Source organism: Mirounga angustirostris, unplaced genomic scaffold (genome assembly GCF_029215605.1).
Source record: "Mirounga angustirostris isolate CCGP_5_RB_7025 unplaced genomic scaffold, mMirAng1.0.hap1 SCAF_11, whole genome shotgun sequence".
Lineage (NCBI taxonomy): Eukaryota > Metazoa > Chordata > Mammalia > Carnivora > Phocidae > Mirounga > Mirounga angustirostris.
The window spans coordinates 110,291,153-110,303,173 of NW_026991719.1; the positions used below are offsets into that span (position 1 = coordinate 110,291,153).

Consider the following 12,021-nt stretch of genomic DNA (forward strand, 5'->3'; position numbering starts at 1 on the left):
CAAAATATTGACTTATTAGAGTTTGAAAATGTTTACTGACTTATGTGCACAGTCAAGATCCCAAAACTCATTTTTATAGAATCATAAATTCAAAAGAAATAATTACAGTGATTATAATAAAACTATTTTTTTATATTTGATTTTTGTTACATTTATATAAAACCTTAAGGTTGGTGTGTTGAGCATACCACAGACCATTTCCCCTCATTTCTGGAGGGGATTTCATTCTAAGGAGAAATGCATATTCTAAGGACCCATGAACTAATGCCCATTTTAAGATTGGTCCATGTAAAGCTTTTGTTCATTTTTAAGCAGCTGACTTAGAAGAAAGTTTTAATGAACATGAATTGGAGCCCTCATCACCTAAAAGTAAAAAGAAAAGTCGCAAAGGAAGGCCACGAAAAACTAATTTTAAAGGGCTGTCGGAAGATACCAGGTCCACATCCTCCCATGGAACAGATGAAATGGAAAGTAGTTCCTATGTAAGTAGAAAAATGTGGGATTCTTACTTTTTGTTGCACCACGAATCATTTAAACTGTGTTTATAGGTAAAGCTCATCATTTGAAATGTTAACTAAGCTTGAGGGTACTGATAACATATTTTTAAGTGTTTTTTTTTTTCTTTTAAATTTGCAGAGAGATAGGTCTCCACATAGAAGCAGCCCTAGTGACACCAGGCCTAAATGTGGATTTTGTCATGTAGGGGAGGAAGAAAACGAAGCAAGAGGAAAACTGCATATATTTAATGCCAAGAAGGCGGCTGCACATTATAAGTGCATGGTAAGCATGGTTCTTTTTATGTGCTTTTAAACCCAAGTTTTTTTGAAAGGCACTTAGCTAGTAACAAAATAGGGCACTTTTCTCTTCCAGCATAAGCTGTGTAGAGTTATGAATAGTATATCCTATAGTCCCAAATCTTCATAGACCTTAGGATTTTAAAATATAGCCTTTATGATTCAGTAGGAGTTAAAGGAATCCTAATTATAGTTACCATATTCTAGATAATTGACAGTTAACTGTTTCATAGCTAAAAATTTCAACTTTATAAACTTATCGTGGAAGATACATGTTCAGCCTCCACTCTAACCCAATACATGTCTGTGTCACTGTCCTTTACACATTGTACTGCAGTTACTCATTTATGAGCCTCTCTCTTGATAGACTTTTAATTCCTTGAAGAGAAGAACTATGCTTTATTTTTGCATCCTTAGATCCAGGTCTGACATACAGGATACATAAACATTTTTAAATTTGATTGTGTTGAATTATTCATCCCATTTATGGTTAGGTTTTAAAAATTATGTTTTTAATATCTGAGGTTCTTGACGGGAGAGGTGTATCAGATATAACCTGGGGGGCTTTTTCCAAAATACACACCCCTGGAATATATCCCAAACATGTCTAGTTTAAAAAAAAAAAATCCCAGGTAATTCTGATCTGCGTCTATGGTTGAAATTTGCCAGTTTGAACTATTTTTTAAAACTTTGTGGAAACATAAAACAATGGAGATGACAGGGTAACACTGTTGAAATCTTCATTGTTGAATGAAACAGTTAAAAGATTTTATTTATTTGAGAGAGAGAGCGAGCACAAGCAGGGGGAGCAGAAGGCAGAGGGAGAAGCAGGCTCCCCGCTGAGCAGGGAACCCGATGTGGGACTAAATCCCAAGACCCTGGGATCATGGCCTGAGCCGAAGGCAGACGCTTCACCGATTGAGCCACCCAGGCGCCCTGAATGAAATATTTAATCTTGGCTCCACACTGGAGTGTGGCTCCACACATTAGTTTTGTTTTATTGTCCTTTTTTAATTATTTTTTAAAAAGATTTTATTTATTTGACAGAGAGAGAGACAGCGAGAGAGGGACCACAAGCAGGGGGAGTGGGAGAGGGAGAAGCAGGCTTCCCACTGAGCAGGGAGCCCGATGGGGAGTTTGATCCCAGGACCCTGGGATCATGACCTGAGCCGAAGGCAGATGCTTAACGACTAAGCCACCCAGGCGCCCCTTACTGTCCTTTTTTTAAATTAAAGATTATTTATTTGAGAGAGAGAAAGAGAACACACGCACGCAGAGGGGCAGAGGGAGAGGGAGAGAAGCAGATTCCCCACCAAGTGCGGAGCCTGACCCATGGCTCGATCCCTCGACCCTGAGATCATGGCCTGAGCCGAAACCAAGAGCCGGAGGCTCAACAGACTGAGCCACCCAGGCGCACCTATTGTCCTTATTTTGGGTTATATTTTAATCAGACAGGTGAATATATTAAAAATACTTGAGTCAGTACTTGACTTTTAAGGAAAAGTTCTCTTTCTCAGGATATTGAAGTAATAGAACACATTTGTTATTCTGTTGTTTAATCTTTCTCTCACAAGGATTCTGAACATTAAATGTTCCTGCATTTTTCTTTTCTAGTTATTTTCTTCTGGCACAGTCCAGCTCACAACAACATCAAGAGCAGAATTTGGAGATTTTGATATTAAAACTGTACTTCAGGAGATTAAGCGAGGAAAAAGAATGGTCTGTGGTTTTATATTTATGCTATGCAACGTTACTCCTCTGACTTTCTGCTTTAAATTTAGAACACATCTCAAATTTATCCAGTCATTAAAACATTTAATATAAAGTAGTTCATATGTTAAAGCAAGTATATATTTGACTTATTTGTAATATAATAAAGGATGCTGATGTTTCTGGAACTTACTCCTCTTTCTATGTAACTTCATTACTTAAGAGAATTACACTGAGATTTATATTTCAGGGTATCTGAGGGTCTTTTAATAAAATAAATGAAGATGTGAATGTGACACACCTTACTAAGTTCAAAATGTTAATATTATTTAAGCTTGCTTAAAGAATAGTTCCATAATCCTAATAGAGCATCGGGAACTTCCCCATGTTGTTATTCATTCTTTTTCTTCTTTTTTCTTTTTTTTTTTTTTTCAAATAAAAGGAAAAGATTTTTTTCAGAGCCTTCTGTTTAAAGTTCACATACACAGTTATGTCTCTTAAAATGTTTATCATAGCTTTAAAGTTTTCTTTATAAAATGTGCCTAAGTCTCATGTTTTTAAACATACTGAACTACTAATAAATAGCTTTAAGAAATATTGGCATCTTTATTGATCACTTACTCCTTTACAGTTGATGAATATTATAAAATGTCAATGGAATGCAAAATCTTTTAAGACCTCAATTGTCTCTAGAGATGACTTGAATTAAAAAAATTTTTTATTGTGAAAATTTTCAACCATCTCAAAATTAGAAAGACTAGTAACACACGTCTGTCCATCACCTTGACCCATCAGTTATCAAGAATTTGCGGCACTCGCTTCATCTATGCCTTTTATTCTTGTTGCTTGAAGTGTTTTAAAGCAGAGCTGAGACTTCATATCATTTCACCTCTACATTATTTCAGTATGTATCTCTTAAAAGTTGGACATTTTCTTACCTAACCACAATGTCATTACACCTTATGAATTAACAATGAGTTCTCAGTGTCATTTAATACCCAGTTCGTATTTGTATTTCCCCAGTTGTCTCAAAAGTATCTTTTAAAAGTTGATTTGTGTGAATCAGAATCCAAAGGAGGATCACACATTGCATTTGGTGGTTCTATATCCTTGATGTAACCTAGGGCACTTCCCCCTCTCCTTGTCTTTGTTGTTTCTGTTTTTGTTTTGTCGTATGCCATTGGCTTGTTGAAGAAAATGAATTAATTGTCCTGTAGAATATCCCATATGTTTTATCTGTCTGTTTGCTTATTCATGATGCCATTTAACTTGTCCCTCTATCCGCCAGATTTTCTTTTAAAGTGGAAGTTAGATGTAAAGGCTTGATTAGATTCAGTTTCAAGATTTTTGGGGGTAAGAATACTTCACAGGTGGGACTGTATCATCCATATTTTATCACATCAGACTAGTCATAATGTCTGATCCTTGGATTCAGGTGGTGAGTCTAATCCCTCCCCCCCTCTGTTGTGAAGTTCCCCTTCAGTCTTTCATCTAGTGGTTTCAGACGTTGGTGAGCTTTATCTGAATCCATTAGAGATGACCCTTTCTTGGGAGCTGCATTTTTGAAGGTGTGAAGATTATTGATGTTATCTGTTCCATTTAAATCCAGTTCAGTTTTGATACTTTGATTACTCTTTTAAAAATGAAACTCCTTTAAATCAGAATGTATAGTACTAAAAAAATGTAAGGGAAAAATCTCTTCAACTTACCATACCAAGCAGTGTTGTTGTGTCGTACAGCTGAAGTCCAAACAGGTGACTAGGGTAACAATTCAATTCTCCTGGTGAACTTAGTTCACCTCTGCGCAGTTGAATGTTCATGTAAACACCAACCTAGCACTTTACCAAGTGTGCTCTAAGGGAAAGTAGTCCATCAAAATGCTCCCCCACCCCTCCGAAAATACAAGGGCATCTGGAGTTCAATAATTTGGGAACTATTTACCATACCCTCCTTCTTGCAGAAGGCCTGTGAGAAGTTCTGCAATCAAGCAATCTGTTTAAAACTAGCATTCCTCAAACTTATTTGACTATGAAACCCTTTCGTCAACAACCACCTTTTAATCTCAGAACATTCTTGAGGCAAAGCTGATCGAGGCCAGGTTGTGATGTCTTAAAAAGATTTCAAGCCCCTCTAGTCTCCCTCTGCCCTTTTACCTACTTGGTAGCAATCCCTCTTGGTGGGGAATTGCTTTCCTGTCTTCTCATTCTTTAGTCATCGTAGGAAAGCAACTAGTTCCACGGAGGAGAAGAAGCCAACCACTAAAATATAGAATATAATTCTTTTGTGTTTGGCAGTAATGAGGAGTGTCTTATTTATGTTTAGATGTCAGATCTTCGAAGGTTAATATAGGTAAATAATGGAAACATCAGGGAGTGACTTAATATCAGGAAGTCTATCAAAGTATGGTTTAAATTGCAGCATGATTTAACAGATATGCTAAACAGTAAGTTCAGTGTACTCTTTTTCCATAGAAAACTGGCTGTTTTCTTTGTAAACTAGAATGTTTGGCTGAAATATGGCTAAAATAGAATAAATAAGGTTGCAAAAACTTTGAAATACTGCTTATGATTATTCTTTCTCTTCCCTTAAACAGAAATGTACACTTTGCAGTCAGCCCGGTGCTACTATTGGATGTGAAATAAAAGCCTGTGTTAAGACTTACCATTACCACTGTGGAGTACAAGACAAAGCTAAATACATTGAAAATATGTCACGAGGAATTTACAAGTAAGAGAACAACAATTGTCCATTTTCTTAAACTTGTCAGTAAGTAACTGCCCTTGAATAGATGGCATTAGTTTACTTGGTCACTATTCCTAGGTGGTATTTAGCCAAGTGTAGAATACTTAGGACTCTATATAACGAAACAAGTACGACGATTGGCATTTTCCTCTGACAACACATCGCTGGATTCGCATTCATTCAGCCAATATGCATCATGCTTACTAAGTGCGAGGTTTTGTGCTAGGAGCTGGGCATACAAGAGTGATCAGTAGAGGCACAGACTGTGTCCTCGTGAAGCCTGTAGTCTAGTGGGAGAGACATATTAAATGGCCACATAAATAAATCTACGATTACAATCTACTCAAGTGCTAGAAAGGATACGTTACAAAGCACTAAGAGAGCATGTAACAAGGAGGACTTGACTTAGTCTGTACTGGGAGAGTGTTTAGGAATGTCCTTAAGGAAATAGAGCGTGAGCTGAAGAGCTTGATCTTCTTGGGCGAAGATCAAGGTGGGCATTGGGACAGTGTTCTAGGCAGAAGGAGCAGCCTGTGCAAGTCCCTAAGGTGGGACAGAAGAAGCAAGGGTGCAAATGGGAAGGTGAGTTAGGAGGCTCCTGCTCAGGGTCCAGGTGAGGATTCGTGGTAGCTTAGACTAGGATGTATTTGTGAAGATAGAAGGCCAAAGACACTCTTGGAAGGATGATGAAGGCATAAGGTTTGGAGATTTGGGATTACACGTTACCCTCTGTTTTCTGGGTCTTCCATATCAGTGTGCATCTATAATGGTTCCATTTGTTTGATTGAATGGAGAATAAGTTGGTGGGGATCCGTGGATTTTTCGACTTGCCTTTGTGAGTTGTAAAGCACTTCCTTACATTCCCAGGATGCAATAAACCAATGAGTAAACACCCTACTATTCTGTGTACAAAGCAGTTTATATAAACAGTCACCATGTATTTGGGTGACTCGATGAGGTGCTAGTGCTATATTATAAAATTTGCCAAACTTTGTTTAATAATAAAGGCAGAGCTGTTTTTCAAGTGAGTTCTATCAAGCCTTTAATGAACAGAGAATTCCAGTACTATTTAGAGAGGTCCAGCACATAGCGAAAGATGAAAAACTTGGTTCATTCTATAAAACTTTACATAACTGTGAGACCAAACCTGGTAAAGATAGCATTTAAAACAAAAACAAATAAGAAAACTATAGGCCAATCTTACTTTTATAAATAATATACCAAAGTCCTAAATAAAATGTTAGAAAATCAAATCCCATGCTGTTTCTAAAAATTTAAAGACTGTTCAAAATTAGGAAATATATTAATGTGATCCACTGTCATTCATAGAGAAAGAAAAATCCTATCACCTTCCTGGTGATGGTAAAAAGGCATTTCATGGCATTCAACGTCCATTTCTGAATTTTAAAGTGCAGTACCAAGAGTGCCCTTGGGAAGCGAGGAGTCCTAATGGAGCATTTATGAGAAGACAACAGCAAAGAGCTTTATTTAGTGTTAAAGTAAAGGGACAGTGGTTCTTAACCAGGGCTGAGCCTCAGAACTACCCGAGGGTGAATAGGGCCCTCTTTAAAAATATTCATGTCTGGGCCCCACCCTCAGAGATTTTAAATTCAGTGGACTGAGGCCCAAACCAAGTTTTTCGATGACTCCCCAGGTTATTCTCATGTTCATCCATAATTGAGAACCACTATACCAATACACTTTCATTCAGATCCAGGAACGAGACAAGGGTACCAACTACCAATGTTACTTTTCAGCATTCTTCTGGAGGGTTAAGCCGGTGCAACAAGAAAAGGAAGAAAAATGTATAATAAATACCACGAAGGAGCAAAATAAAATTGTCAGTATTTGTTATTGATGTCATTGTCTACCAAGAAAATCCAAAGGGACCAACTCCATTTACTAAAATTAATAAAAGCTCAGGTTGCTGAATATGAGATGAAGTTTTAAAAACTAGTTTTTTCCAGTAACAGAAAATGGAAAGGAAAAACGTCACCCTCCACCCCTTCCCCACACACATATGCACACCAAAGTTGAAACTTTAAAAAAAAAAAAAAAAGTTTTACACAGGACCCAAATGGATAGTAAAATATATTATGTTCCTTGATGAAAAGTTACTCAACACTGAAAGATACCTATTCTCCTCAAATTAATCTATACATCAAATACAATTTTAATGAAATACAAAACGTTGATGGTTTTATCTAGAAGAGTGAATGGGATATTATTTTCTACTGGTAATGATTAAGTTACCTCATGAACAGGGAAGAACTAGAAGCTTAAACAAGACAGAAATTTGTTTTTCCCTGCAAGAGGTCCCAAGGAGAGCAGTGCAGATGTGTTAGGCTCTTCTCTGTGTCCTCAGAGACCCAGATTACCATCTTTCTGCTCTCTCATCCTTGGGGTGTCCTTCCATAGGCAGTAGGAGAAAGTGGGAGCAAAGGAAGGTGGAAGGACAAAGTGGCAGTTCCTCCAGCTGACGGGTTTTTAATCCTCCTTCCTGGAAGTTCCACACACACTTCTGCTCAGCATCTCATTAGCCAGGATTTAGTCACCTATCCAAAGGGGGCTGGGAAATGCACCCCCGGCAGGCACGTTGCTACCCAAATCTGGTTCAATGCTATGAAGGGAAGGGGGGAAAATAGGTACTGGGGTAGTCAACTAGTCTTTATCACGTGCAGCCAAGAACAATTTTAATGAGATCAAGAGAAGAAATCCCTCATTAGATACCAAACCCCGTCACCTAGTAATTAAAACTGGTACTAGCTCAGTGACAAAGATCACAGGAAACAGATCCAGGTCTTCGTTGGGTAATTTCGGTGGTACTAGATCTGGATTATTCAGTATCTGATCTCTACACAGTATATATAGTTGGCTCAATTTAGAAAACAGTTTGAATCCTTACCTCAGACTGTACCCCAGAATATATCCTCGATGGGCTAAAAACCTAACCCTAAGTAAAACAGAAAATGTAGGAGAAATTTTCTAGAATCTGTTGAGTACAGATGACCTTTCTAAGCATGATAGGAAACTTGGAATTTTTGACTACATTAAAACTAGGCTAAAGAGAACTCCAAATCCTTAAGAAAAACAGCCCAGTTTAGGGGGGAAAAATGGGCAAAGAACATGAAAAGGCAGTTCATAGGAGAACTAGCCATGGGCTATAGGTACGTGAAAAGCCGCTCACCCTTAGTAATGAAAGAAATGCAAATTAAAACAAGATCTTACCAGTTTTTGCCTATCTGATGGGCAAAGATTAGTAGGATTCCCATTACCAGCCAGGTTCCGGAGACCTGGGCATTCGCATTTGATGGTGAGTTGGAATGTACCTCGGTGCGATTTAGGAGAGCAGTTGAGCATTGGAGACCACAACCTTTAGCCCAGTAACGTATGTATTTTGCTACTAGTCTGCTTTGTAGGGATTTCTGCGGGGAAGTGAGCAGAAAACAGCACAAAGATGTATGTGCGAGCAGTTCCGTTGGCCCGTTGATGAGCGCTCATTACCCACTAGGGCATCCTCTTTACTCACCTGTGCTTGAGGTTGGTGAGGTTAGCTCAGATGGCGTCAGCGGGGGAGAGCACAGGCCCCGTACGTTTGGATTCACACTGGGTGGGTCCACAGGGGACCCACCCTGCCTTCAAAGCCGCCGACCCCACTGGAGCGAGCACCTGTTACAGGATAGTTCCATAGGCATAGGTCATTTTCAGGTTACACCACACAGGGCCGGAGATAGGCTCATCAGAACATCATTCTCCCAGTCCAGCTTCCGTCTACCAGCTGGGCGGGTAGCAGCTTAGTAAAGAAGTGGGCGCACCATGCCAATTTTTGCTCAGTTGCCAAGGGAATATAGCTAGAGTTAACCAAAGGTGAAATGGGAAAAGAATTTTAGCCTTTCACCCACAATAGCAAAAATCAAGCCCCAAACAGAATGTCCATCAAGAGACTCCAGTTTTAGTACGTGCATTGAATGGAATACTATGCAGCAATTAAAGATTGAAGTAGATCCGTGTGGAGAGTCATGCAGAGGTATTCCATGGTCGAGTAAGGTGAAACAACCAAGTTGTGGGATCTATGTTGGCATATAAAAATACATTTGTACAAGTTGCGTCTATATACATAAGATTTTGAGCCACTTAACAGTTGTTACCTCATTCGTTGCATGGGGATGGAAGAGAAGCGATTTTATATTCTTTATACAACTTACCGTTTAGCAGTTTTGTATTCTTTATATAGTTCAGTGGTTGAATATTTTTGTAAGCAATCCATTATTTAAAGTAGCATTAATAACTTAAAAATGGCAGGCCCATGCTAAACATCTAAAATCAGATGTGTGGAAAATTACTGTATTTAAATTCCAGCTCTATTAAGATATTGTAATTATCCATTTTCACTTTGGGAAAAAAATGAAAAAGATAAGGGGGAAAAAGCTTAATGTGAACTTTAATTCTACCAGCAGAGAGAATTCTAAATCTTTCAGAATATTTTCTAGACGTTTATGTGATTGCGTGTGTGCATTTAAGATTTTCTTATATACACTTTTATAATCTGTTCTCTACTTGCTGTACCTGAGACATATTTTTCTGTGACATTAAACAGTTTTTGGTTGCATAGTATTCCATCGTATGGGTCTGTCAGTTTAATCAGTTCCTTTTTTAGACATTCAGATGGTTTTTATTCTTTAGCTATTAGAAAACCACATTGCAGTGACCATCTCTAAAGAAAATATTTACACTGGGATCCACAATGATTTGAATTACTCTTTTTATTTTTTCACATTGAAATTTGTTTCTAAAATCTGCTTATGGTGCAGATTCCAGATTTTTTCACAGGCTGTTGAGTTCAAATGAGAGTCCACATGCAAGTAGTTTGGGGATAGAAGAATGCACAAATAGGAGGAAATGCAAGGAGAAATACTTCTGAATGAAGCGGCTTCCCTCTCCTACATGTGGCTTTCCTTCTTTACTGGCTCCTTCTGGATCCTGAATATATTCATTAAATTATTACATTAATCTATTCATTAGATTAAATGTATTTGTTCCTTAAAAAGGCGAGGGAAGATTACACAGTGATTCTGCTTATCCTGTTTTATTGTCTCTATTGTATTACTAAACTTTAAAAAATACGTATGTTTCTAAAAAGTCAGTCCCCCACCATAAAAAAGTAAATTACGTGACAGGGATCTTGTTTGACTGGTTGACAGCTGTGGTCTTGGTGTCTAGATTGGTGAAGGATACATAATGGGCCTATGGAAGTGAAAAATGATCCCATAAAAAAGATTAAAATCTGTTTTAACAACAAAGGGCTCATCCTTTTAGAAAAACCTCTTATTGAAAGTTTTCAAAAGTATACAAAAATAGGATAGCGTAGCAGCTCCCCATCTCAGCAGCTCCCGAGTTATTGTCACATGTGCTTTCATCTGTTGTTTTTCTTTCTGACATCTGCTAAAGCAGAACCCCACACCTCTTGTCATTGTATCCCTACATACATCCGTATCTGTGTGCCATTATCACACTTTGTAAAATTAAGAGGAAGTTCTTAGTGTCATCTCCAAGTCCACGTTCACATTTCCCCAGTTGTCTTGGAAATGCCTTTTCAGACCTGATTTGTTCAAATCTCAGTATGTACAAGATCCCTACATTGCACTTAATGGATATGTCTCATAAGTCTCTCAATATAGAGCAATCCCACTCCACCCTGCCTTTCCCCCCTACTTGTTGCAGAACTCTGATAAGTTGTCCTGTGAAAGTCCCACATTCTAGATTTATCTTTTTGCTTTTTCATGATGCCATTCACCTTGTTTCTCTACCCCGTAATTTAGAAGTTGGCTCAAAGGCTCAATTCGGGTTGTATTTTGGAGGAAGATACTTTATAGGTGTACTATAAAGGAATTCACTCTTGATATTTGAACTCAGGTGGTTGGTTTGTTTTTAAGTGATTCCCAATATGTAGCGTTTGAAGAAGAGTACAAATTCTCCATAGTTCTTTGGAAATGATTGAAAATGTTTTAAGAATAAAAAAATAAGCAAAACTAGGTCGGAAGTCAGTTGCTATTGTTGCTCCCTAACCCCCTCCCTGCCTTTTATTCCACTCACACGTTAGAAACTCTTCATATTAAACCTAGTTTTAGGTCATGTGTGTCAGAATTCGTATATGAATGTCTTACCTACTGCTGACCACAAGAGGGCACCCACTGAACATTTTTAAAGCATTGTTCCATCTTGTCATCTTGTATATCGTTGACCTAAAACTGAGCTGAGATCAGCTCACCCATTGATTACGGTGGGGTGGCTAACTATAAAACACATATTGGTACATACACATTAATTGGCCTACCTAAACCCTTGTCCTAATAATGCGCATTGCTTTTTTATTAAAAACAATCAATGTCAAGTAAACAGTGTGTATACCCACATAAAAGGTTGTCAGAACAGCCTGATGTCAAAGTTTCACTGCAGAGGTTATTTGCTGATTTTAAAGGAGGAAAACCTACCTGTACAATGGAGAAATCTGGCTATCACCACCACTTTAACCAAATGATCCAACGGCATCACTAATAGTAATAGTAGGGCATTCTGAAATTAACATGCCTCCTGAAGTATGCAGGGTCCCCTATCAAATATCCTGGACTAACAAGGAAAAGTTGAACCTAGAGCTAACCAAGCCCTTAGACCTTATTTCCAGTTTATAGGAAATCCGGGGTAAGAGAGAACCAAATAAAACAGTACCACAGTTAGACAAATTCCAGAATGGTATAGTTGAAAAGGTAGCTGGTCT

General features: G+C 38.1%; 1 protein-coding gene across 3 annotated transcripts in view; it reads left to right on the forward strand.

The window, feature by feature from the left end:
• Positions 1-12,021, forward strand: part of PHF6 (PHD finger protein 6) — a 47,552-nt gene that overhangs the window by 31,282 nt on the left and 4,249 nt on the right. For 2 of the 3 annotated variants that reach the window (XM_045882765.3, XM_045882731.3), the window contains 4 exons: positions 313-482; positions 637-780; positions 2,409-2,513; positions 5,098-5,231. In XM_045882765.3, the coding sequence (XP_045738721.1) occupies positions 313-482; positions 637-780; positions 2,409-2,513; positions 5,098-5,231 (553 nt within the window). The remainder of the gene's footprint in view (positions 1-312; positions 483-636; positions 781-2,408; positions 2,514-5,097; positions 5,232-12,021) is intronic. The other variant, XM_045882749.3, reaches the window with a different exon arrangement.